This window comes from Panthera uncia (genome assembly GCF_023721935.1).
Source record: "Panthera uncia isolate 11264 chromosome B2 unlocalized genomic scaffold, Puncia_PCG_1.0 HiC_scaffold_24, whole genome shotgun sequence".
In the NCBI taxonomy this organism is placed as follows: Eukaryota; Metazoa; Chordata; class Mammalia; order Carnivora; family Felidae; genus Panthera; species Panthera uncia.
This window is the reverse complement of record NW_026057580.1, coordinates 91848530-91875929: the sequence shown is the minus strand read 5'-3', so window position 1 is coordinate 91875929 and position 27400 is coordinate 91848530. Positions and strand designations below refer to the sequence as shown.

The window sequence follows — 27400 nt, the reverse complement described above, 5'->3', positions numbered from 1 at the left end:
TACCTGTCATAGAATCTTTATGATATTATGATTCTAGTATTCACTAACTGTGATTCAATCCCTGAAAAGCTTGTAAAGAAGCTGCTATTTGTGCTAGGATCTAAGCAATGTTACTTCTCTTTTCTGTTGGGCTCCTTTTTCTTCTTCTTTTTTAAATGTTTATTTATTTATTTTCAGAGAGAGGAAAAAAAAATGCATAAGCTCAAACCAGCATGAGTGGGAAGAGGGGCAGAGAGAGAGAATCCCAAGCAGGCTCTACCCTTAGCGTAGAGCCCAACGTGGGGCTTGAACTCAGGACAGTGAAATCATGACCTGAGCTAAAATAGAGTCAGATGCTTAACTGACTGAGCCATGGAGGTACCCCCACCTTGGGTTCCTTCTTTCCTTGATACAGAATGCTAAGTTATGAGCTTCAGTGAGTTACATAATACCCTCAATTCTACCAATTTATTAAGGTAATATAACCAGAAAGTATTGCATCTGATTTATATTATTTTAGGTTCCTCTTATTTTAGGTTTCATTGAATTAATATTTAATATTATGTTCTTGGTTTCTAACAATATTAAATATAAATTTGAAGAACATATATAACTTTTTTTTTTTAATTTTTTTTTTTTTTTACATTTTTATTTATTTTTGAGACAGGGAGAGACAGAGCATGAACAGGGGAGGGTCAGAGAGAGGGAGACACAGAATCCGAAACAGGCTCCAGGCTCTGAGCCGTCAGCATGGAGCCTGACGCGGGGCTCGGACTCACGGACCGTGAGATCATGACCTGAGCCGAAGTCGGCCGCTTAACCGACTGAGCCACCCAGGCGCCCCGAACATATATAACTTTTTAGAAATCCATATTCAATTGTATTGCTCAATGTACTCTATATCAGATTCTATGTAAGTAATAAAGTCTTTATAGAGTTCAATGCCAGCACAAGACTTGACTCTTCATATGAATGAATATATGTACTCTTTATGTGTTTTCTTTTTATTTGGGCAGCCAAATACACAGAGTTAAATTTAGCAATCAATTAAATTATGTATTCATCCCAGTTGCTTGATACTTCTTACTGGCTTCCTTATTGATTTCTGCTACTTTTCTTACTTTTGATTTTCTGATACTTAAATTAGTGATTCTCTGATATTTAAATACTTTTTGTAATTAAGACTATATTGTATTCCCATTTATCTTACCTGAGGATACAGAGAAAGGTAAACTTGTCTAAAACAAAAGCTAGCTAGCTAGGAGACCCTCGTCCATTTTAGGCTTAAAATTCACCATTTTGCCTCTTCAAGAACAAACCTGAAAACCCAAGATAGACAATTTTTCTGCTGTTCACCATTACCATATTAGTTGTCCTTTTGGATTAGAAAAAGTGCTCCTTCTTTAGAGACAAATTGCAAAACCACAAATTGCTACTTCTGGGTAATCCAATTACAAGAAGGCTTTCATTCCTTCAGGACACTCTGAGCCAGGCTTGGCAAGCTAAGAGCAGACTGAGACTCAGTGCTACACCTGTCCTCTCTGCCTCCACATAGGCCCCAAATCTCAGTTATAAGTTGAGCCATCTGAGTTTAGGCATATTTGACTGTTTATCAGCTATAAAAGTGTAAATTCATATGGTTCAATCCAATACATGGTATGTAACTTACATTAGTTAAACCTTGCCATATTTAGGTAGTGAGACGGCCTTAGTACCAACCAGAAGCAGTCTTTCATCATTGCACTGGGGTTTGGGTGCCAGCAATCCCTAACATCTTTCAAGTTATTAAATTAATTCAAAGTAAAACAAAACAAAGTAAAACAAAGACAAAAATTGTGTGTATGAAAAATGGCTCTGAAAAGATCTGGAAGGGGGGCAAAGGCTAAGTGATCTAAAAAGGTATGGGCTTTACAAGATGGTTTTATACATAATGTTAGACCTGACCTCATTTGTGTAACAGAATGCAATTTGAGAATTTAGGTATTTTAGTTTTCCAGACATGGTCCTAATGAACTTCTAGTATGTATTGTTTCAGGCTAGGATGGGGTGGAGGATTATCTACTCCCACAGGAGTTTGGAGGTTTGACAAGTTGTTGGAAATAAAGAAGGTATGTAACTATTAGTAGCCTGTCAGTATTTTGCTTCACTAAACACATACTTTCCTAATGAGATCGAGTCCTAAAGCAGACGAGGGTCATATAGATCCCAGGTGACATGTAACTTCCTTACTACAAATTTACTTTTATCATTTTACACACCTTTAGAAAAAGCTAAGGTCACATGGCTTCGTTAAGACTACATTTGTGTAGCTGCGAGGTGTTTTTCCTCATTACTATTTCCTTCCCTCTTTTAACTCTACTACTCAACTGTTTTCATCCTTCCTTTTCTTCTACGCTTGAATTTGCATTGATAATTTGCATTACTCTACTTTATTCAGAGACCTCACTTATCTTGGTTCCCACCTCTGAGATGGGAAGTCCAAAATTGTTACTTCACTGCAGCTTTCACCAGTTTTCCTAACACAGAACATTTTGGAGAAGTTCTCTGAAAACTTATTTGCTCTCCAAATAAGTAGATTTCTTCCTTTTCATCGCTTTTAAGCAATCCAGGTATCCTTCCCCCTCCCCTGCCGTGGTGCAATTAAAAAAAAAAAATGTCACTTAATTTCCTCCTTTCATTGGATGATGCTTTGCGGAGTGGGATACAAACCCCTTATTCTATCTCCAGAAAGTATATGGGGCGAGCAGGGGCCGTGGGGGGGGGGGGGCGAGGGGGTGCTTTAAAACCCTAAATGAGAATGCTAAGTCCTTCAGCAGTTGGAACTAATCAATTTCTCATTACTGCTAACATAGCTACTCGAATTTTTTACATGAAAAGTAGCAGAGGCAGACCTGATCAATTATGCCGGCCACTTCCGCAGCGCCACGGTCAGGAATCCTCGTCCACTTTAGGCCCCGGCTGCGGGACGCTAGTCGAAATCCTCCAGTCTTGCGCAACGCGGGCCTCCCCGCGCTGTACCAGACCGCGCGCAGAGCTAGCCCGGCAGGCGCCGGAGGGGGGCGCCGCGGCCGCGGGGACCGCTGCAAACGCCTCGCGGACTAGCTCCGGAGCCCCGAGTGTTCGCAGGAGAGACTTTCTTTGCGCTGCCGTCGCATGCGTTTCGGCCTTTGGCTCACTCCGGGTCTTTTTAGGTGCGCGTCGGGTGGGTGACGGCGAAGAAACCCGGTCCGGCGCAGCGCACCGGGCCCAGCCGAAGTCCGCGAGCCACTGCGCGGTCGACTTCGTCCGGGCTCGAGCTTCCCAGCAGCGCCCTCCCCCGGGGCGGGCCCTGACTCTCCGGTGCCGCGACGAGTGGGCGGCAGAAGCCGGTGGCCGACAGGGCGAGCGGCTGCAAAGAGCGGAGAGACTCCCGCGGCGAGGTTGGCGCTCGGACGCAGCGGCCCCGGCGCGCTCGGTGGAGAAACGAGGCCAGGGGAGGAGGAGGAAATAGAGCAGATGAAGGGGAGCTGCCGCCGAGGAGGGAGGCGGGTCCTTGCGGCTGCGGCTGCTGCTGTTCCGGGACGCAGCCTGGAGAGCCTGCCCGCCCGTGAGGTGCTGGCCAGGTAGCTCCCCACCCAGCGGGCACCCTCCCCGGCTCCTCCCAGCGCCCGGCACCAAAGGAGCCGGGGCCGCGCGCCCGGTGGCCAGGGCGCACCGCACCCCGAGCGCGGCGCCCTTGAGCTGCACCGCGGCGCAGGTTTGCGAGCCGACTTGTCTGCCCGCCAAGAGAAGGAAGCGCTGTCCCTTCCCGCTCAACCTGGCGTCCCCACCCCTTGTACTCTACACCCTGCCTCGGACGAGCGGCGCGGCCACGGAGGCGCCGAGGAGGGGCGAGCCGCCGCCGGGCAGCGGCGTCCCTTCGGGGGAAAGGGCGCCTGAGAGGAGGCGGCGGCGCGGCGCGGAAGGCGCGACTCGCGATGGCAGCTGCTTAGCCCGGCGCGCACGGAGCAGCCCCGAGCTGTGGCTGGCCAGACGGTGCGGCTGGGCGGGGGACGCCGCCGCAGCCCGGCCGGGAGAGATGAGCGCGGAGGCGGGCGAGGGTATCACTTTCTCCGTGCCACCCTTGGCCGAGGGCGGCAGCTGCCGGAGGGGAGCAGCGGCGGCGGCGGCCGAGGGCGAGGAGAGCCAGCTACCACCGCCGCCGCCGGGCAGCTTCTGGAACGTGGAGAGTGCCTCCGCCCCGGGCACCGGGTGTCCCGCTGCCACCTCTGGGAGCAGCGCCACCCGGTGCCGGGGCAACTCTGGTGGCGGAGGCGGCCGACGGACCACGGTGGCGTATGTGATCAACGAAGCGAGCCAGGGGCAGCTGGTGATGGCCGAGAGCGAGGCCCTGCAGAGCCTGCGGGAGGCGTGCGAGACGGTGGGCGCCACCCTGGAGACCGTGCATTTTGGTAAACTGGACTTTGGGGAAACCGCGGTGCTGGATCGTTTCTACAATGCAGGTGCGTGTGCAACCCCTTCCCCGTCTTCCACGGCCAGGTGCCACGTTTTCCCTGGCCGCAGCAGGGGGGGAAACGTTTTACTGGGCTCCAAGCGTGCTTCCTACTTACTTACTTCTTGCCCCACCTTAAGGGCAGCGAGCGGCGCTGCGTGACCGCTCCTAGCGCTCGCCGCTTCTGGGAGAGAGTGGGTGCTGGTGCAAGATCCTGTGTGTTTGTGCCAGGCTCACCCACTGGCCCGCGCTGGAGCTCTGGGTCCCTGCGGTCCTAATAAAGAACTTTTAAGTTCTTCAACAGGGCGAGATATTACTCCAATCAGGCCTTCAGCATTTGGTGTCCTGGTTTCTCTTCTGTTACTTTTGGCCCATATTTTCCTTCTATATATACCTGTGACTTTTAGATGACGCTCTCATTTGTTTCTTTCTGTGTAGTTTTGGAAGTACAGAAACCACGCAGCCCGCTGCTCACAGAGTATATCCATACGAATTTGCATGACGTGTTGTGATCTTCCCAAGTCATTTTACTTTAACAAGTTTAGTGGCTTGAATGTTCCAGTCTTACCAATTTGAACTTCCAAGGAATTACTTCCAAAAGCCATAAGCTTGTAGCTTGCACTAAACTTATGTGGTATCTTTTGAGAGGATTTTTTTTTCATTACCGCATATACACCATGATGGGCTGGAAAGTACATAATTTAACACTGTTTAAAATTCTATATGCTATTTTCATAACTAAGATTAGCTTGGCTGTTAAAGTGATTGCTAGCATAATCCATAAAAAGTCCATAAAAATCTTCTCAACCTATCACCGATTTTAGAAAGTGTCATTGCAGTTCTAGTGACTGATGCAATTAGCTATCTGTTGGCTAATGTTAGGAATAGTAACATGCTATTGAAATTAACCTTCAGTACCCTGCGCAACCAAATATGAGAATATATACATATTTATTTTTGTAAGTGTGGGCGGAAAATTTGATTTAATGGTGGTTTCAAACAATAAGGTTCTTGCATTTGTGATCACATAAAAGGTTTTATTCTCCAATTTTGCTTTCAGTTCTGATTCTCTTTAGTCTCTTCAAAACACCTGAAGTAGGCTTATGTCAGCTTTGGAATTCAGCCAAAGCTGAATATTTTAAGAACAAGAAGAACTTCATGTTAAGGAAACCAGACTAAATAAACTAGGGCTTTCTGGTGCTGGTATTTTTTTTTACAGTCTTGGTCTTCATAACTGAACATGAGTATGATGTATTATAGCTTAGTTCTTTGTGTGACTTGCTATAAAAATTGCATACACGTAACTTTTTCTAAAAATTACAGCACTCTTATTTTTGGCTTATAATTTGGAAGAAGCTTCAAAGAACTGAAAGATATGTGAGGAAAACACCCAAGCAAATACTGAGCCTATTTTTATTGCACAGATAGATTCAGTATTTTTTATAAGACTCTGTAAAAAAAAAAAAATCTTAAACTCTAAGCTAATTTGAAAGAAAGTTTCCTAACAAGGCTCACTTACTGTTTATTCTCCAAATACTGTTTGTGGGAAAGGGAGAGAGGAAGATTACAAGGGAACCAACACTTGAACTGTATCTTGCTAAATTCTGCAAACAAGCCTGAGAAGGAAATACTTCCTATCCTTCTTAGAGGAGAAAACCAAGGGCTCCATGACTGGCCTGGACTCAGAGGTGGTAACTGGTCAATGCAGGAGTCTACTTCAGGTGCCTGACTCTTGAAGGTCATCTTTGCCCTTGCTGCCCCCATTTAGCTGGGCTGATTTACTCCCAGGGTCAAAGGAAGCTCCCTATCTTGGAATCATGTGATGGAGAGCTGCCAGGGACCTCACAAGCCATCCAGGGGCAGTGTGGAATAGTGAGGAGGACACCCTGTGGGAAGACCTATGTTTCCAAGCCAGCTCTATCTCATCTGCTGCTTCATTCAACCTGGACAGGCCCCAGTTTCACCCTTTCCCGTGTGCGTGACACGAACTCTGAGCCCTCTCATTCGGCACCGAAGATGTGACAGAATGATGATGGTAGCAATTTTGGCCAAACCCTTTGTCTTTCTCAGCTGAGAGCTGCCAAGAGTCTGAGGGTGGTTGAACTTGTCTTCTGATTTCTGAGAGAGCACTTACTCCTCCTCCACCAGGGACACGTTTTTCTGTAAAGGGCCAGATGGCAAATATTTTAGACTTTGCGGGAGGTCTCTCTCACAGCTACTCAACTCTGTAGTTACGACAGCAGCCAGCTCAGTACCTAAACAAGTGATTGTGGCTGGGTTCCAGTAAAATTTTATTAGTGAATCCTGAGATTTCAATTTCATTTACTTCACAAAATAAGTATTCTTTCAATTATTTTTCAACCATTTAAAAATGTAAAAAAAAAAAAAAAACCATTCTCAGGTTGCAAGCTGTACAGAAACAGGCCTGGCAAGATTTTTGGCCCCTGTGCCACGCTATCTTTTGTTCTGCCTACATTTACTACCTTCATTTGGAAATTGAATCCCCAAGATATACTCAGAAGAGCAGAGTCCCTCAAGTTAGATCTGAGTTTTCATCCTGGCTCTTCTCCAAAGTGTGGAATTATGAACAGAGCCCTTCATCTCCTCCGAAAGCCTGTAGGCTTGACAAGGGTCTGATGTGGAGGGGAAAATCGAACTAAATTTCTTTCTTTCTTCTTTTTTTTTTAAGTATTTTTTTAGATGTTTATTTATCCTTTGAGGGGAGGGTGGAGAGAGAGGGGTCAGGGGATCCTGCCCTGACAGCAGAGAGCCCAGTGTGGGGCTCAAACTCAAAACGTGAAATCATGACCTGAGTCGCAGTCGGTCACTCAGCTGACTGAGCTACCCAGGAGCCCAGAACTACATTTCTAAGATTCCCCCATTTAATCCCTCGAGTTTGCAAAGGTAGGGCAGCATGGTATGCTGGGACAGAGCATCAGAACAAGAGTGTCCAGATCTGGATTCTGGCCTTTGGTTCTTCTGTAATTTGGAGCAAAGTGGGATGCTGGGTGGCTCAGTTGGTTAAGCGTCCAACTCTGGCTCAGGTCATGATCTTATGGTTCATGGCTTCAGCCTCCGCATTGGGCCGTTTGCTGACAGCTCGGAGCCCAGAGCCTGCTTTAGACTCTGTCTCTCTGTTTCTTTCTCTGTCCCTCCCCTGCTCAGACTCTCTTTCTCTCTCTTTCAAAACTAAATGAATAGGGGCACCTGGGTGGCTCAGTTGGTTAAGCGTCTGACTTTGGCTCAGGTCATGATCTCTTGGTTGGTGAGTTAGAGCCTGTGTCGGCTTCTGTGCTGACAGCCCAGAGCCTCTGGGGCCTGCTTCAGATTCTGTCCTTCTCTCTCTACCCCTTCTCCACTAGTGCCCCCTCACCTCAAAAAATAAATAAACATTAAAAAATAAATAAATGTTACAAGTTTTTTTTAAATCTCCAAAAAGAGTGGAAGGTTAGAATAATTGCTCTGTTAAATTCTGTACTTTAAAATTACATTAATACAAAATGAATTACATTATACGTTACATATAAATACATACATTTATATACATAAATTACATTAATACCAAATGACTTATTTCAGTCCTTAGAGGTGAATCAACTGCTTGTATATATCATGTCCTCGGCCCCTCAAGGAGTTCAGGGTGAGTGGAAAGGGCAGACATCAAGCCTGGCTGCAGCGGGCCTCTGCGAAGATCCTTACAGAATGCCTTGGGTTCCAGGAGACATTCTAGAGTCAAACTAGGGGGAGGGCAGGTTCAGAGGTGACAGCTGAACTGAGTTGGAAGGGTGAATAAGGGCTACTTAACTTGGAACAGCTCAGTTTACTGGACTGGACAAGAACTTAAAGCTGGGTTACATTTTTATCAGCTTCTCCCTATCTGTGTGTACCAGGGTCTTTTTAAAGAATAGATGGCAGTTGAAGCTTTTCCCTATTTGATTATTGTTTAACCATAATCTAGTTCGTTCTTTGACTACACTTGTCATTCTCTCTTTCATTCCTGTTCTGAGAGGAAACTAATGTTCTACCGAAGCTTTTGTGAAAATCGTCATATTTACGTGTATGAGACTATTACTCACAGATGGCAAATGGCAGGCTAACAACACCCCTTCCCAGCCCCCTGCATTGTAGGCAGTCAGTTTCTATAAAAGTGAAGAGATGGCAGTGATACGTTAGTGATACAGAGCTACTCCGTTCAGGTAGACAGTTCCATCTGACAGCATCTCAAAAAAAATTATTTTTAATGAACATCAGTTCTGTGAAGTATAGCTAGAGTAGGCTTTATTGTTCCCCCCTTTTTGATTGTAAGGAGACTGAACCATAAAGAGATTATATTCGTTCATTCAGGTGAAATGACGTAAAGTTGCCGCTTGGAACCGGGAGCACACTTTGTTTAGAAACAGGCTTGGAGGTGTTGCTTAGATTCTGGGACTAGCCTGTGAGAAGCCTTGTTAACTCAGTGTACTTGAAACATGAAACCCACTCACCACGTTACTTTTTACTTTTTCTTAAAGAAGAATTATTTCTTATTTTTGAGACAGAGAGAGACAGACCTTGAGAGGAGGAGGGGCAGAGAGAGAGGGAGACACAGAATCTGAAGCAGGCTCCAGGCTCTGAGCTTTCACCACAGAGCCCGATGTGGGGCTCGAACCCACAAACTGTGAGATTATGACCTGAGCCAGGGTCGGATGCTTAACTAACTGAGCCATCCAGACACCCCAAAACCTACCCACCACTTGAAACATTCTGGAAAATTATGTTCCTAGGACTGAAAACTGGGACTTTGAACATACCTTTCCTTATGTTAGACCCAGTCACTTTTGCTTGCATCTAGTTTCTGGTAGCATCTGGCCGGATGTAGGAACATCTCTTTGGATTGGTGAGGATGAGAGGAGGCAATATGGTGACCTAGAGGACAAAGGAAGGCTTGGAAGGCTGCAGGGAGAGGAGGGAGACTGAGTAGGGGACTTGACCCTTGGTGACTTGGCCAAGAAGTAATGCCAGCAGGGGATACATTAACACTTTCACCTCTTTCAAGCTTCTCGCCCTCCTGACCTTATAATTATGGCTCTCAATGTCCTGTTGATGTGAGACCCAGGACCATTGCTCTGCTCAAGGCTTTTCACTCCCTCATCCACCGGGGTCCTCACCAGGCTTACTGCACATGGCAGTCTCTTCCTCAGCCCTTCACCCTGTAGTACTCATGGAAAACAGGAAGGAAACACATGCTGGTTGAAATGGTAAGACTTGGTTTTTATATTCTCATGTGTATTATGTTTCTGCTTTGCTCGGGTCAGGATGAAAGTTACCCATTTAGGTTATGTCATTGGAGAGGCATCTGAAGTTTCTGGGCTTTGGTTCCACTTGCTCCCAGCAAGACTTCCAGTCTTATTTGATAAAAAGCAAAACAAACACAACCTTTGTCTCCTGTCTATCCCAGACTGAGAAGTCTTCTAGCCCACTTCTGCATTTTCTACTTTTAAATCCAGGGATGCTTTGGTATATATAGCCTCAAATACTTTGAGGGAGAGGGTGAAATCTGTATTTCTTTTTTATATATAATTAATTTTTATGTTTTACTGTTTTTGAGAGACACAGAGGGGGGAGGGGCAGAGACAGGGAGACAGATCTGAAGCTGGCTCTGCCCTGTCAGTACATTTCTTAAATAGTGGTTCCCACGGACCAGTTAAAAAAAATTGGAAAACTGACATGTGTTTGTCGACCTTTAATGTTCCCAAGTAAGGATATTGAATAGAGAAGGACAGAAAACTCGGCAACCAGTCACTTACTGCCACGATTTCTTAAAAAGAAAAGACATTTTTTGTATTCAATTAGGAAAGGCATAACCTTAGAATAAAGAACAGTTCTTTACATATAGTAAATGTATGAGAAAACTCACTATTATTCTTCTTTCTCCATTTCCCTAAGGATGAGTGAAAACTTGATGTTACCAATCAACAGAGCAATGTTTTGGCAACCTCTGATCTAAACCACCTTTTAGTCCCTTCATACTAAGTCACTGCTTCTTTGTGCAAGAAATAAGCCTTAGCAAAACTATCAGTAGAGCAAACAGAGACAAACTCATAAGGAAAACCTCTGGTTAAGAAGGTATTTTAAAAAAAAATCCCGGTGGTGCTCCATACATGACTGTTCTCTGGGCTTTTAACTTTTTGCTGGCTTATTACTAGGACAGTTGCTGACTGCCCACTATGAATGCAGAGCCCCAGGCTTCCTCTTTTGTTTTGTTTTGTTTTTGGATGACTGGTCAGTTGTAATTTTCCAAAAAGGGTATTACTAGAAAATTGGAAAAAAGTAAAGTTAAAAAGAAAATCCTGAAGCACAAAAATAAATGTTTTTAGAGCACTCATTTCTTACCCCACGTTGTCAACTGCCGATTGTCGTGACTGCCCTGCTTTCCAGGTTCTTGGGATCCTGATTTCTTTCCTCAGCATGGTCACCTTTGGTCTGCTTGAGACATTCATCAGTTGGTAGTTTGAGTGGGTTGCACCTCTAGGTGAAGCCTAATTATAAGTGTAGAGTGTACCCTTGTCTCACCAGTGGCGCTGGCTCCTGCCAGGCTTCTGGAAGTTTTCTGCTACAGGTCAGTTCCCCTCTGGTGGCTATAGGGACTGTCCCCTGCTTCCTGTTTCAGAGGCCTGGGTAGAGGCCCGTTCAGTTCCCGTTTCAGGTTTGCAGAATAAAATTGGTTCAGGGCTTCTTTGTGAAGCAGTGGGGGATTGACACGCAAAGCCCAATGAATGTGCAAATCTCCACCAACAGGTATCAGTTGTTTCTGCTTTCCAAGTTGTTGCCCCAAGTAGTCCCTTCAGACCCCACTCCACTCTGCGTGGGCCGAGATGGGAGTTGAGAGTGTGGTAAATGGAGGGGCGGGGGAGCAGTGTTGCAGGAACCCACAGCTCTGTGGATGGCGGGAAGAAATCCGGAACCCACAGCCTTGGGAAGGGTGCTTCTTGAAAACAGCCTTGTCGTCCCGTAATTTGGATATAGGTAAGTGGGGAGACAGGCCATATTTAAGAAAGATACCATTATTATCAGGGAGCAAAATTAAATTAGTAAATTTTATTAGCGGTATATAAGAACAAAAAAGGAAAGCAAAGCAAAATTGTAAAACTTAAAAAATCCACTGGTGATACTAATACATTGGTTTCCTTAGCTGTTTTAGTGTATTAGCTTTTCTCTCTGGCTGGTGATGTTAGTTAAAGAAACTGATCAAAATATGTGCCAGATTTTTGGAAAAGGAGAAAGGGTATAAGACAGTGCTGATTCTTAAGGTCTTATCTAATTATTCCAAAAATTTTTTAAAGTGAGTACTTGCATCTTATGTAAGTTTTATTTTATAGTGTGTGTGTTTTTTTTTTTCAAAAGAAAACAAAAACCAAGAGATACATAATGCAGGCTACATCGTGGTAATTTTCTTAGGGGAGACAGAAGGGAGAAGAGAAAATTTAAATGTTAACAGCATCTCCTACTAAAATTCATAGCAGAGCTGATCTGTGTCACTTAAATGCCACAGGTTGCACAAGGTGACAGAAAACATTCCATTACAAGCAAACATTTTCTGTTATGGTAGGTCATCAGCAATGAGGAAAGCAGTTGCCTTTGGTACATGATTCATACAGAAAGGAAGTTATATTTCTTTGTACAGCAAGTCTCTTAAAATGGTTGTGGCCAATTATATCACTATTCTCCAACACTTTTAGTTGCTTCTAAGCACTCCTAGGAGAGCCACCCGAGTGAATATCCATGAACTTCAGGCCATGTGTTCTTTGACTCCAAACCATGTCAAACCAGGTATTTGCCTAAGCCAAAGATTTCATTCTCCTTTAGAAATCTTGGTTACCCCTATTTCTTATTAAAAAGTCATCGAAGGAGGGGGCACCTGGGTGGCTCAGTTGGTTACGTGTCCGACTTCAGCTCAGGTCATGATCTCACAGTCCATGAGTTCGAGCCCTGCGTCAGGCTCTGTGCTGACCACTCAGAGCCTGGAGCCTGTTTCAGATTCTTTGTCTCCCTCTCTCTCTGCCCCTCCCCTGCTCATGCTCTGTCTCTCTCTGTCTCAAAAATAAATAAAAACATTAAAAAAAATTTTTTTTTAATAATAAAAAAAAGTCATCTAAGAAGAAGTAAACCCAGACTATTACATGTCAAATACGTCTTTGTGTCACAATTAATTTTTCTAATACAGTAAAGCCTTGGTTTGCGAGCATAATTCATCCCAGAAACATGCTTGTAATCCGAAGCACTTGTATAACAAAGTGAATTTCAAGAACCATTGGCTCAGTTGTGATCATGTGACATTTGGCATCACGTACTACTTGTGTTATGAGACATCGCTTGTTTATCGAGTTAAACTTTATTAGAAATGTTTGCTCATCTTGTGGAAAACTCGCATAACACGTTACTCACAACCCAAGGTTTTACATGTGTTTATTATGATAAATATCAGCTTACAGCCAGGGCAGCCAGGACAAGGAGTGTGGTTCCTGCTGAACAGGGGCCATGCTTTTACCTTCAGCTAGGAATTTTTCAATTTATAGTTTGGTTATGTTGGGGTGTGGGTGATTTTATTTGGCTAGATCAAAATGATAATATAAATATATGTTGTCCTGTGCAATGTCATCCTCTTTTGCTAATCTTATTAGCTCTATAAAATAAATAGATGTGGCCAAGTAACTATCTATATTTTACAGTTGAGGAAGCGCTTCCTTAGAGAGGGTATGTGATTTGGCCAGAATAAATCATATGGCTGAGTAGGAGTTGAACTCAGGTCTTCTGACTTCTAGATTGAGGTGGTTTTTCCACTATGTCACACTTTCCCCTGCATGAAAAGCATTTCCAAGCACATTTGCTATTTAAGAGGATCAGCGCTAACATCTCAGTCCATGGTGGTAGGATTATTATGAGGAAGAGTCATGGTCATGAGACTCGAGACTTGACTTCTGGTCTCCTCTTGCTAACAAATTTCAGTGACTTCTAGTTAATAATCTTATAAAATAGCCCATCAGAAAGCTCCCTTTGACATTTCTCTATGAGTACCAAAGAGGGAGCTTCTAGCCTGGGCTGAGTCCTGGTTGCCAGTTGCTTGGACTGGAGCTATAAATGGGCTGTCTCCAGGCAAATTGTAGGCTATTTTCTGGACATGGTTCATCAGAAGGACTGCCAAGGGGTAGACCAAAACAAGCCTTTCTCTCGAGGGAACCCAAGAGCTTGGTTTACAACTTAGCCTGGGAGAGTTTCTTTCCGTGGTTCCCTAAGAAATTCTGCCTCCTGAGTTTGAGTCACTTTCCTCTAATGTTAGAGCATGTATTCTCAGTAATTCAATTCCATAAGCACTTATCAGTTGCCTTTGATATGCCTCTTACTGTGATGGATGCATGAAGAACCATGAAAGAGAAGCAGGTGTAGATCTGCAGAAAAATAGAAGCTTATCACATGTATCTGTTTCCATGGGAAAAACTGATGCTAAAGAAGTCAGGAGTTACGTGCACTCCCATTCTTTCCACCCAACTAGTTCTTTTTTTTTTTTTTATGCTTATTTATTGTGTGTGTGTGTGTGTGTGTGTGTGTGTGTGAGAGAGAGAGAGAGAGAGAGAGAGAGAGAGAGAGAGAGAATGAGTGGGAGAGGGGCAAAGAGGGAGAAAGAATCCCAGGCTCCTCTCTCTCAGCAAGGGGCCTGACATGGGGCTGGATCCCATGAACCCTGAGATCATGACCTGAGCCGAAATCAAGAGTTGGACGTTTAACTGACTGAGCCACCCACGCACCCTCCAACTACTTTTTACAAAATATTTAAAAATATTAAGTTGCGAAACATTTCAGTCATAAAGAAAGTACATAAAATAGTTTACGCTCATTCATTCATTATCTAAATACAATAGCTGTTAAAACATTTTGACATTTGTTTCACTTCTCTTTTGCTCCCTTTTAAAGAAACAGATCATTCTGGACAAAACTAAAAGCCTCTTTCTGCCACATAAATTTCACTTCCTGGGAAAAACGCTTTCTTCATCAGAAGTGCTAAATTATGATTTTCAAAAATCTGAAATCGTGGCTTTCTGCAAATGTAAATCTATGTTAAATATTTAATTAACTCATTATTTAATGAGAAAACCAGTAAGATATTAAAGTCAGTTAAAGGAGACTTTGAAGAGTGGATATTATGCTTGCACACACACACACACACACGGAGTCAGGAATGCTGAAATGAATTTGCTAATAGATGCAAAACTGACTAATGTTCTGTAAGGCAAATCAGTAAGTGTAAATGTTGGGAGTTATTTTTCTACAGAATGGAAATCAATTGTATCTCTATCAAACAGGAATCACTTTACATTGCTGTGGACAAGAATTATTCTCATTGCTATCAGTTTTGCACAGTTTAATGTTTATCCCAAAAGCATTGTAAAATGTACTCTCATGACCAGCAGGACAATCAAAGGTGCACATCCTTTTAAAATCAGATAGTTCTGGGGTGCCTGGGTGGCTCAGTTGGTTAAACGTCCGACTTCGGCTGAGGTCATGATCTCATGGCTAGTGAGTTCAAGCCCCACGTCAGGCTCAATGCTGACAGATCAAAGCCTGGAGCCTGCTTCAGATTCTTTGTCCCCCCCTCTCTCTACCCCTCCCCTGTTCATGCTCTGTCTCTCTGTCTCTCAAAAATAAATAATCATTAAAAAAAATCAGATCGTTCCCAGCGAATGGGCTGTACAAAGCCAGCCCTCCACTGAAAGGATACCCAGTGTTCTCTTTTACCCATTTCCAAGTCTTTGACAACTTTTTTTCACAGAAGGTTGGTCATTCTCAGCAGGCTCTATGCCTGTGGTTTTCTCAAGGGTCTGTTCTTTTCCCTTCTCAGCTGCTCTGCCATCTGAAGCTGTGACTGCCCTGAGAAAGCCTCAGAATCCCCCTTTTAACCTAAGGCTCCTAATCATAGTTATTTCAGGTCAGGAAACATGTAAAAATTGTATATTAGGGTGTCAGTCACCTAGGTTTCGGATGTGAAAAGAGGTACACACCCTGTGGCCAGAACCACGTCACAAATACACCAGTGTGATGCCTGCAGTGTCTGCAAACCCAGCTTCCCTCTCCTGTTAGGAAATCGTCATCGTTACTAATGTGAACTTCAGTCATGTAGACTGCTCCAAATGGGTTTAGTTTTTGGAGGGAAAAAAATCCTTATAATATTTTAGAGGGCTGGAAAATCGCTGTAGAATTCCACAGGCCAAATAGTTCACTTTGGTCTTGTAATTTAAGGCAAGTCATACCCAAATGAACATCATGTGCTATATTGTACCGGGTGCTGTCAGTCACCACATGCTGGATCATTTTCAATCTTTAAAAAGCTTTATGAGGCAAACAGCATCAGGGGATTGATTTTAGATATGGGAAAACTGAGACCCTGCAAGGATTATCACCTTGCCCCGTGTCACATGGCCACTCAGGGGCAGAACCCAGGTTTGAACCTAAGACTGATTCCAGAGTCCATTCATTTGTAATTCTGCTCTTGTCTCTCTCAGAAATAAACTATTTGAAAACATTTAAATTATGGTTAATCCCATTGTTACAGTCTTCTCATCAGCAATCATTTGTTGACTGCTTAAAATCTGCAAGATTTCATTCTAAGGTCCGCACAAAATTAGGCTAAGATAGTGTAATTTTTGCCTTTTATGATCTTACACCAAATTCAACAATTTAATAAAGAATTATTGGGAACCTATCAGATGCACAGTGGTGCTCTACGTAGTAAGTAAGTAAAACACCCAAGAGAATATTTTTGAGGACTTCATAATGTGGGTGATTTCACTGAACAGTGCACATGAGACTGATGTTTATTACTACTATAACAGGTGTGAGAATGCATTGGAAATAAAAGTCTTACACACCTGTAAACTATGAGTTAGGCTCTCTACTTTATTTTTCTATGAAATCAGTATCCTACTGAAAATTATTTAGGTAAATTCCCAGATTTTATTAAACACCTTTAAGATCTGTTGTAAATATTGATAAAAATCTCATTAAATTGAATTCCAAGGGAGTGTTTAGAATTCTTTAATGAGGAAGAATTTTTTTATACTGACTTTTATGGAAGAAGACTTATTGCCTGAGACTTGGAGCCTTTTTTCTTATATATTGTTTTTCTAGTCGTGGAATTTGATCAATATGTAAATTCTCTTGTGTTAGTTTTTTCATTTTGTGAAAAAAAAATTAGGCTATTTTAGATCGTTAAAATATGCCAGAAGCATTTTCAACTTAATATTCTTTAGGCCTATAGTTCATAATAAAATTGTGCTACTTGCTTATTGTTGGTGCCTAGGGTATATGGCCCTTGGTTGACAGAAAATAGTCAACCTTAATGCCAAGTTATTGAATGGATGGGCCAGAATGAGAATAATAAACAGACAAAATTTCATTTAGATAATAAAGGCAGGCATGTATTGGATACACTGTTGATTCAGAACGATATCTGTATTGTGGTATATACAAAAAAATCACAAAAGGTGAAATCTGGGCTACCTTTGAAGGTTCTAAACAATGTTTATGAATTATACTTTACATAACATTTGTAATTATTTTTGAGTCGCATTCATGCAGTTGCTATTTGTTAGCTCCACCAAGACAACAATTCCTAGATTTTTAGGAATTGGGTCTTGGGAACCTAGCTTTGGTTGATTGAGTGAAAATTCAGATACTTGTAGGTATGGGCGATAGGATTTTAGTTTTTCAAAATTAAGTCCTGGACAGTTTCCCAGATATACTGACTGGCCCAGTGTTTACTGTTTATATGCCATCAGAGGAAGAAAAGGTTTGTAGGCAATTGGAAGGGGTAGGGAGTCTAGCTTTAAAACTTTATGTGTGTCTGTGTGTATAGTTAGTTGCAAAGCACAAGTTGCTTGGCTTGATCTAGTGAAATTAGAGAACAATGTTGTATCTTGCACGTGAGTTATGACAAGAATAGTTGGCTTGACGTTTCTTGCCAAGCAACTTAGCACTGCCAATATTTTAGGTGCCTGAAGTACACTTGGCAGTTGGTAAATATGAAATAAAATTGGAAAGGAAATGCTAGCATAGACTTTTAACAAAGCCTTAGACTCTTCTCTTCCTTTATAAAATCAGTAATATAGAAAATTCATTTAATCGCCAACTATGATATATGAGTCGGTTACCCGAGCACTGATGCTGCTGAGGTTATTGGAATGTCTACCAGCAGACTTGCATTGTTCCCAAAGTCTGAAATTAAGGGTTGTCAGCATTGCGAAATCTCTGCAGTCATTTATGCCGTTGACTTAACATTTAATTTCTGAGAATATTCTGTTAGTGTTTAATAGTCCATTCAACATATATTCAAATGAGTCGCAGAGTTGGAAGTATTTTGATTAATTTGTGTCCCACTAAGGTATAAGTGACAAAGACTCATACTAATCATAAATATAGTATGTTTACAAAGTTCACTTTTAGATTCTTTTGAAGAAATGAATTAGGTGCCAAGATACCCTAATTAAGAAGACAGATTGCATGAGCATTTAGAAGCTGCTAACATTTGGGGCATCTGGGTGGCTCAGTCAGTTAAGTGTCCGACTTCGGCTCAGGTCATGATCTCACAGTTTGTGGGTTCAAGCTCCACATCGGGCTCTGTGCTGACAGCTCAGAACCTGCAGCCTCCTTCCGATTCTGTGTCTCCCTCTCTGTCTCTGCCCCTCCCCCTCTCGCACTCTGTCTCTCTCAAAAATAAATAAACATTTAAAAAAAAGCTGCTAACATTCACCAGGGTTTATTAATGACAGGGTTAGGGATTGTCTTGCCTGGATTTATGGGAAGTTTAAAAGTTTAGACAGGATCCTTCTGTTCTTGTTTTTTATTTTAATTTTTTTTTAACGTTTATTTATTTTTGAGACAGAGAGAGACAGAGCATGAACGAGGGAGGGTCAGAGAGAGGGAGACACAGAATCCGAAACAGGCTCCAGGCTCTGAGCTGTCAGCACAGAGCCCAACGCGGGGCTCAAACTCACCGACCGCGAGATCATGACCTGAGCCGAAGTCGGCCTCTTAACCCACTGAGCCACCCAGGTGCCCCTAGGATCCTTCTGTTCTTGATTCTTTGTTGAAGACAGTATTAAGGAAGGAAAAAGGCAGACAACTCCCAACAAGAATTTGTAGGTGACTGAGCTTAAGTAACCTTCATGGAGTTTTACGGCTACATTTGTAACTGTTGTTACCTGTGGCTCATTTGTGCCCATTTATGAAATCGTTGAGAAGGTAAAACCTTGATAACATAAGAGTGACACTCTTCTACTTCAGCCAAATCTCTTATGCACTTAGAACTAAAATTAGGATAGTGCTATATCTTTCTGGTTTACCTCCAACATTGACACATTAACTGTTTGCTGAAATGTAGGTAAACTCGCAGGGAAGCACTGCCTCACACTTTGCAAGCTGCATGGAGCTCAGAACTCTGCATTTAGTCAGGTTTTAGTAAAGAAGCAGGTTTCACCTTGTTAAGTATATAGTGAACATTCTTCTTGATGGATAATCTTTTGATTATCCAGTCTTATAGCTCATTCTTATTATGTATTTCCATTCATTTTTAATCTGAAGTAGGCCCAGAAGGGCCAGATGCCATTCTCAGGTGGTCCCAGAAGCAAGAGAGCTGTTCCTGAAAAAGCTACTGGTACTGTGTTGTGAAGCTGCTTGGAAATTTTGAAGCAAAATTGTACTGTGGCATTTATTTATTTTTTTAATATATATTTTTTAAGTTTATTTGTTTTTGAAAGAGAAAGAGACAGAGCATGAGCAGGGGAGGGGCAGAGAGAGAGGGGAACACAGGATCTGAAGCAGGCTCCAGGCTCTGAGCTGTCAGCACAGAGTCCCATATGGGGCTTGAACTCATGAACCGTGAGATCATGACCGTAGCCGAAGTCGGACGCTTAATCGACTGAACCACCCAGGTGCCCCTGTACTGTGGTATTTATATCTTGTCATGCCTTGATTCTCCCAGACCACTGCTACATCATAGATTTGGGCTTTCCTCTGAAAATACCATTAGATATATTAGAATAAGTTTGCAGAGGCAGATATGTTATGCAGCCATGATTTTTCTATCTTCAAATTCCACTTTTTGGGGTTTGTTCTTGTTGGTTTGTCAGGGGAGTAAAAGCATGTTACCTAAACAGACTGCTGTGTCAGAGGATAAGCCACATTTAATTTGAGAAGATTTTCTGAGAGCATTAAAGGAGAAATAGGCTATGATTGGAGAGTCCAAGGCCTTAATCTGCTTTCAGTTTTCAGTTACCTGATCTAAATGCTAGAAGCTCAATTTAAGATCTGGACTGGCTGATAAGCTTCTGATGACCTTCCGGTTAGTCTATGAGAATTAACTTTTCAAGACTTGTAATTGTTTCCTTTAGCCATAGAAGGAAGTATTGCCCAACTTTTGAACCAAAATATGTACCTAATATGTGCTCACCCGAGAAATTCCTTCCTGAATCCAGAATATTGCTTGGTTATTTATGAGTTTAAGCTTCACATTCTTATTCATTTAAGCTAAGAATAGTCCTGGAACTATTATCTTTCTATTTTTATTCTTTCTTTAAGATCTGTGTAATATTACGGGGCTCCTGGGTGGCTCAGTTAGTTAAGCGTCTGACTTTGGCTCAGGTCATGGTCTCACGGTTTGTGAGTTCGAGCCCCGTGTTGGGCTCTGTGCTGACAGCTCAGAGCCTGGAGCCTGCTTCAGGTTCTGTGTCTCCCTTTCTCTCTGCCCCTTCCCCGCTTGCACTCTGTCTCTCTCAGTCTCTTAAAAATGAATAAACATTAAAAATTTTTTTTAAATCTGTGTAATATTTTTATTGCATGTTTATGTTAGTAGCCCCTATCTTTTATCTCTTAAAATAATTTCTTAAAAGCTACTAAATAAGCTCCGATTCAGTATCCAATGCATACTTGATTCTTTGAGGGATATTAAAAAAAAAGGCTATTGCTCCATAAATTTTGCCTCATAGGTGAAATGACTGAGAAGGAACAACTGAAAAAATCAAGTCCAGTGTTATAGGATAAGGAAAAAGCCTTTGTTAGGAAGGTCTGACATAGAAGGAACAGTGTTAGGATATTTAAGGGATGGTTATAATATGATTCCACCTCCCTTTTCCTTATCTGTCTTGTTTATCCTGTATTTCTTGTACCTAATATAGTACTTGGCACATAGTAGGCACTTGATGAGCTTGATACATATTGATGGGTTGAATGAATGAATATTGCTCTTTCCCCTCCTGGTGTTTACTTACTGGTTTTGATGTCTGCCTTTCCTAGTTAACTGTGAGTTTAACTCCTAAATGGCAAAGATCACTTTTTATGGATCCTGACATCCCCTAGGCCTTCAGTGTCTGAGCTTGAGCTGTAGATATGTGCTTGATCACACTTAATGACTCCATAGAATAGAATTCAATGAAATCAACTCTTCCCTGGGGAACTCACAATCTAGTGCAGGAGACCAGCCTATAAACGTCGGTTGTGCTGATCGCTATACTGGAGGTTTGTATAAAGTGCTTTGAGAACACAAATGACAGGATTCTTCTGGGGAAGAAAAGAGTGTTGGCTCAGGCTTTGGACAGGAGGTGATATTTAAGTTGAGTTTGAGGGCTAACGCTGAAACCACTTATTATGTGTCAGGCTTGTTAAATTACGGGAACAAGCGAGTCTTCCCATAAGAAAGAGGTAGAATAAAAAGAGGGCCTATTATGGAACCCAAAAAACCACCAACATTAAAAATGGACAGAAGAAGGCATCAACTAGTGAGAAAGAGAAGTAGTCAGGAGGTAGGACAATGGATTGGGGAGAGTTCAGAGAGAGGAAGAGAGAGAGAAGAGAGTGAGCTAGGAAAGGGACTGTTTCAGAGAAATAACTGAACAAGGCTAGAAAAGCCCAGATGACTTTTGTCAGAGCGGTTTCAGGAAAGCAGGTGCTGGTAACTGTCAGGATAGCGTCTGAAGTGGACAATGGGAGGCACATAATGAAAAGCATTATTTAAAGAAATGTGTTAGGAAGAGAAGCAGAAAGAGAAGGCAGTATAGGTCTCTGGAAGCCAGAACTCTGCTCAGGGAGGAGGTGCCCGGCCTGGTCCTGCTGTAGAGGTTTGTGCCTCAGGGACAGAACATGCTCAGGTAGCCTTTAGGTGCTCAGGAATCATTTACCATTGTTCCTGTGGGAGTGTGGAATACACATTCCCAACCCCTTTCTTTGAGAAAGAACTTCAGAGCATGGCCTTTTGTAAATGTGCTTGCTTTCTTGCTAATTGGAATGAGCTGAAAATAGAATTGCTTTTCCTTATTCTGTAACTTAGATAAATTTGAATTCACAGTGATAGAGCTTGTGTTAGGGGTTCTTGACTGGTTGAACTCAGTTTACAGAAGTGGAGGACTGGTTGAGGAAGTGAAGGTGTTCACTAAGAAAATGGATATGCTTAGGCTAGGGAAGTTTTTCATTCATCTGTTTCCAGTGGGCAGATTTCACAGGCTTTTTTTTTTTTTTTTTTTTTTAAATCTTTAAGGAGAGAGAGAATGAGCATGGGAGAGGGGCAGAGAAAGAGAGAGAAAGGAAAGGAAAGAAAGGAAAAAAGGGAATCAAGCAGACTCTAAGCCCAGTGTGGAGCCTGACACGAGTGAGGCTCGATCCCATGATCCTGGGATCATGACCTTGAGCCAAAATCAAGAGCAACTGAGCTACCCAGGCACCCCTTCACAGGCTTTTGAAACTAAAAAATAAGAATTGGGACCAACTGTTTTCTCAGCCACTTGAAACACTTCATTGCTTGTAACACTGGCTGCTTACAAGAAAAATGATTCCTTTTTAAAAGGAGACCTTTTTGCTGAATGCCATCTCACTTTGTAAACTTCCAATAGAAACACTCTTTTAAAAAATTCTGAAAACTTGAAAAAAACTTTTTTTCTAGTGTTTATTTTATTCTGGAGAGAGAGAGAAAACGAGTAGGGGAGACAGAGACAGGATCTGAAGCAGGCTCCAGGCTCTGAGCAGTCAGCACAGAGCCTGATGTGGGGCTGGAACCCACTAACCGTGAGATCATTACCTGACCTGAAGTTGGATGGTTAACCGACTGAGCCACCCAGGTGCCCCACAAAACTCCGATTACTTTTGTGGCTTTCTTCTTGTTAGGTTCCAAACCACTCGTGGAGGGGAGGCTGCTCTGACTAGATCACTACAGTAAACCCTGGGTTGGCCTGAAGTTACTCTCGCTCCATACGTGTACGCTCATTTGTACTCATCGTCCATTCCCAAAGAAGCTCCCTCCTCCTCAAAAACAATATTATCTGAATATTTACTGCTGCTTTTTTAGTGGCTTAACTTGGAATCACGTCCCTTGAACTTTATCTTTTTTTTTGAAATTATTTATTTATTTTGAGAGTGAGAGAGAAAGTGCGCTCACAAGCAGGGGTGGGGCAGAGAGAGAGAGGGAGAGAGAGAATCTCAAGTCAGTTCTGTGCTGTCAGCACAGAACCTGACGTGGGGCTCGATCCCACAGACTGCGAGATCATGACCTGAGCTGAAATCAAGCGTTGGATGCTCAACGGACTGAGCCACCCAGGGGCCCCAAGCCTTATCTTTTATACCTCCTGCATACAGAGAGGAACACAGTGTTGGCTGATGTTTTTGATGACACTCCCTTTCAGAGGGAGCCTTAGGTGCCACACTTACCAAAATGGGAGAGGGAAGGGACACATTTGGTTAGAAAACTTTTGTATATTTAAGAATAACTCTAAGGAGGGGTGCCTGGGTGGCTCAGTCAGTTAAGTGTCCAACTTTGGCTCAGGTCATGATCTCACGGTTCATGGGTTCAAGCCCTGCATCGGGCTCTGTGCTGACAGCTCAGAGCCCGGAGCCTGCTTTGGATTCTGTGTCTTCTTTGCTTTCTGCCCATCCCCCGCTTGCACTCTGTCTCTCTCAAAATAAATAAACATTAAAAATAAAGAATAACTTTAAGGACTGAGGTCTCCCTGCCCCCCCCCCTTTTTTTTTTATAATAGGAGACCATTACAGAGCCAAACCTTTGATAACCTATCTTGAAAATCAGTTCTGAGAGTGAAACTTGAATTTTCTAAGAGCATTTCCAGAGAGAACATATTTTTAAATACTGAGTTGTTGAGATAGTACAGAATCTTTTTTGATAATAGTAGTAACAGTGGTAATTATAACAATAAAAAGATTAGGGTGGAAAGATTAATTATATAGTTTTCCAGCAGCAAACCAGCTAGGTTTCTTTACTTTGTTCATGTGAAATGAACGAAAATGCCCTTTTTTGGTGTCGGATGTCTCCTGAGTATGTCTTTTTTAGCCCAGGCCCTACCCCCCTGCCCCCAGAAAGCTGTAGGTTTAACCATCTGGTGCACAGCACACACCTGCTGTCACACAGGTACCTCTAACTCATTTCCCTTAGAAACTGGTCTCTTCTTCTCCTTCCTAACATTTTACTACATTGCACTCAGTTTTCAGAACCAGAATCCTGCTCTAGATTTCTTTCTTTCTTTTTTTAAATGTTATTTGTTTATTTTGAGACAGAGGTGGGGAGAAGGAGCAGAAAGAGAGGGAGAGAGAGAGAATCCCAAGCAGGGAGAGAATACCATTAGCATGAAGCCTGATGCAGGGCTCGAACCCACGAACCATGAGATCATGACCTGAGCTGAAGTCGGATGCTTAACCGACTGAGCCACCCAGGTGCCCCCTGCTATTGCTTTTAAGTGCAAGTTCTTGCTTCATACATAGATCTGAGGATTATGCATTTGTCTGTTCTTATAGAAAGTTTAATAGATTTTCTTTTTACTCTTGACTCCTTCCTCCATCTTGAATTTATTTTGTTGTATGAAGTAGGAAAAGCAATGTATCTGAATTCCAATGTACTATGATTGATATGAGGAAACAGTATGTGAGCTAAGTGAAATTTACAACCATAATATTTAAATATCACTTAATATTTGCTCATGGCATAGTCAGAACTACGTTAGTTACTTCTTTTCTTTGTGTTATTTATTTTTGACGCAGAGAGAGCGAGAGAGCGAGAGCAAGCATGCACAGGGGAGAGGCAGAGAGAGCAGGAGAGAGAGAATCCCAAGCAGGCTCTGCACTGTCAGTGCAGAACCCGATGCCAGGCTTGAACTCACCAGCCACAAGATCATGACCTGAGCCAAAATCAAGAGTCAGACACTTAAGCAACTGAGCCACCCAGGCACCCCAAATTCAGTGCTTTTAGTAGATTTACGAAGTGTGCAACCATCACCAATATTTAATTCCAGAACATTTTCATCATCTCAGATATAAACCCTGTGCCCCTTAGCAGTCACTCCCACGTTCCCCTCCCAGCCACTAGCAACTGCTATTCCACTTTCTCTCTGTATGAATTGCCTATTCTAGATATCTCATAGAAGAAGAATCATACAATATGTGGCATTTTGTGACTGGCTTCCTTCCCTTAGCATAATGTTTTCAAGTGTTACTCATGTTGTAACAAGTGTCAATCCTTCACTCTTTGGCTGAATTCTATTTTTTTGCATGGGTATTTAACACATTTAGTTTATCCATTCATCAGTTGATGGGCATTTAGCTTGTTTCTACTTTTGGGCTGTAATGAATAAAGCTACAATATACACGATTTGGGGTGGACATATGTGTTTCATTCTCTTGATTATGTACCGAGGAGTGGGATTGCTGATTCACATAGTGACTCTATGCTTATATTTTGAGGAATCACTAAGCCATTTTCTAAAGTGTCTGTAGCATTTTCTGGTACCACCGATAATGAATTAAAGCTCCATTTATTCACATTCTTACTAATGTTTGTTCTTGGCTTTTTGATTCTAGATATTCTAGGGGGTATGAAGTGGTACCTCGTTGTGGTTTTCATTTGTATTCCCCCGATGACTAATGATGTTGAGCATCTTTTCATGGGCTTATTGGCCATTTGTACATCTTTGGGGAACTATGTATTAAGATCTTTTGACCATTTTAAACTTTGTCTTTTTTTAAAAAGTTTATTTATTTATTTTGAAAGAGAGAGAGAGTGAGCAGGGGTGGGGCAGAGAGAGAGGGAGAGAGAGAGAGAATCCCAAGCAGACTCTGTGCTGTTAGTACAGAGCCTGACATGGGGCTCAAACTCATGAACCATGAGATCATGACCTGAGCCAACGTCAGACACTTAACCAACTGAGCCACCCAGGTGCCCCTCAAATTTGTGTTTTTATTGTTGAGTTGTAATAGTTCTTTACATATTCTGCATATAAATCCCTTATCAGGTACTTGATGTAAATAGTTCCTTCTATTTTGGGTTTTTTTTCCCCATTTTCTGCGCTAGTGCCCTTTGAAGCATGAAGTTTTAATTGTGATGAAATCTACCTTATCTATGTTTTCTTTGGTTGCTTATACTTTTGATGTCTTATATAAAAAACTACTGCCCAGTGTGAAGTCATGATGATTTATACCTATGCTTTCTTCTAAGAGTTTTATAGTTTTCTCTCTTGAATATAGGACATTCATCCATTTTGAGTTGATTTTTAATATATCCTGTGTGGTAGGGGTCCAACTTCAATTCTTTTGCATGTGGATCTCCAGTTGTATCCGCACCATTTGTTGGAAAGACCATTCCTTTTTTCATTACTGAATTTTCTTTGGCACCCTTGCCAAAAATCAGTTGACTATAAATGTATGAGTTTATTTCTCAATTCTGTTCCATTTTGTTATATGTTTATCCTTATGCCAGTACCACGTAGTCTTGATTACTTCAGCTTTGTATTAAGTTTTGAAAAGGAAGTAAAGGAAATACGAGATCGCCAACTTTGTTCTTTTTAAAGACTGCTTTGGCTATTTTGTTCCCCTTGTATTTTTGTACGGATTTTTGGCTTGTAATTTCTGCAAAAAAGACAGTTGGGTCTTCTTCCTATTTTTAACTGTCCCCGATATTCTTTCCTTTCTATTTCTTTTGCATTTCTTGGGTTTCTTGACAACTGGCCTTGACTTCTGATTCTTATTTTTTGGCTGTTGAACAGTGAACCATGACTGCAGGGTTTTTAGGTTTTGAGCATTTATTGTCATTTATCACACTTAGGAGCAAATAGATATCACTTCCTCCCTCCCTCTCCCCTTCCCTCCCTCCCTTCCTTCTTTTCTCTCTTTTTTTTCCTTGCTTCCTTCCTACCTTTCTTCCTTCCTTCTAGTGGGTTTGATCCTTATTAGAATTACCAATGTTCACAGAGTCTGACCAGAATAAACGAGAATCCCTACTTACCTTTGTCTGCTTATTACCTGAAATTTAAGTATTTAAATAAGAAAAGTCAAAATATTTCTTGAAAGGGTTATTATGGTGATAAACTTGTCCTTTTTGATTTGGTTTCTTATACAAAATATGGAAAATCGGATTTTTATGAGAGAAAAAACTTCCCAAAAAGTAAATTTGTCTATAACCTACTTAACAGTTCATGTTCTTTCTGAAAGTAGTCTCGTGTGTGTCAATATTTCTAGGGCAAGAGTGGGTTAGCACTCTGTTTTGCAGGTTCAACATCTCGGTGTTAAGATATTAGATGAGGAAATGGAGTTTATCATAGATTGAAATTTTCCGCTATGCTCATGATTTGATTTGAAACCTCAGAAATGTTACCCTTACTTGAGTCATCACGTTGACATCCTCTTTCCTCTACAGATATTTTAATGACCTCTGTTCCCAATCACAAATTCTGACCTGTTCAGTCTTGTTGAGCCAGTTATCCTACAACCCAGTGCCCTAAAACCTAGCTGTTGGCTGCCATGTCTGGTAATGAAGAAATGAATCAAACCCCCAGATAATCTACCCGTCTGTCCATTACCACAGGTGAATCGAAGGATAGCAGGTGTGGAAGTTTGGAACAACAGGAGCACAGCACTGACCCACTCGGCTATGAGATC

The 27400-nt window shown here is 42.1% G+C and overlaps 1 protein-coding gene across 2 annotated transcripts in view; it reads left to right on the top strand.

Moving 5' to 3' along the window:
• Positions 1-3623: 3623 nt before the first annotated feature.
• MAP3K5 (mitogen-activated protein kinase kinase kinase 5) overlaps positions 3624-27400 on the top strand; it is a 204885-nt gene continuing 181108 nt past the window's right edge. Inside the window, exon 1 of one of the 2 annotated variants that reach the window (XM_049654422.1) lies at positions 3624-4460. In XM_049654422.1, the coding sequence (XP_049510379.1) occupies positions 4037-4460 (424 nt within the window). In that variant the 5' untranslated portion in view covers positions 3624-4036. The remainder of the gene's footprint in view (positions 4461-27400) is intronic. The other variant, XM_049654423.1, reaches the window with a different exon arrangement.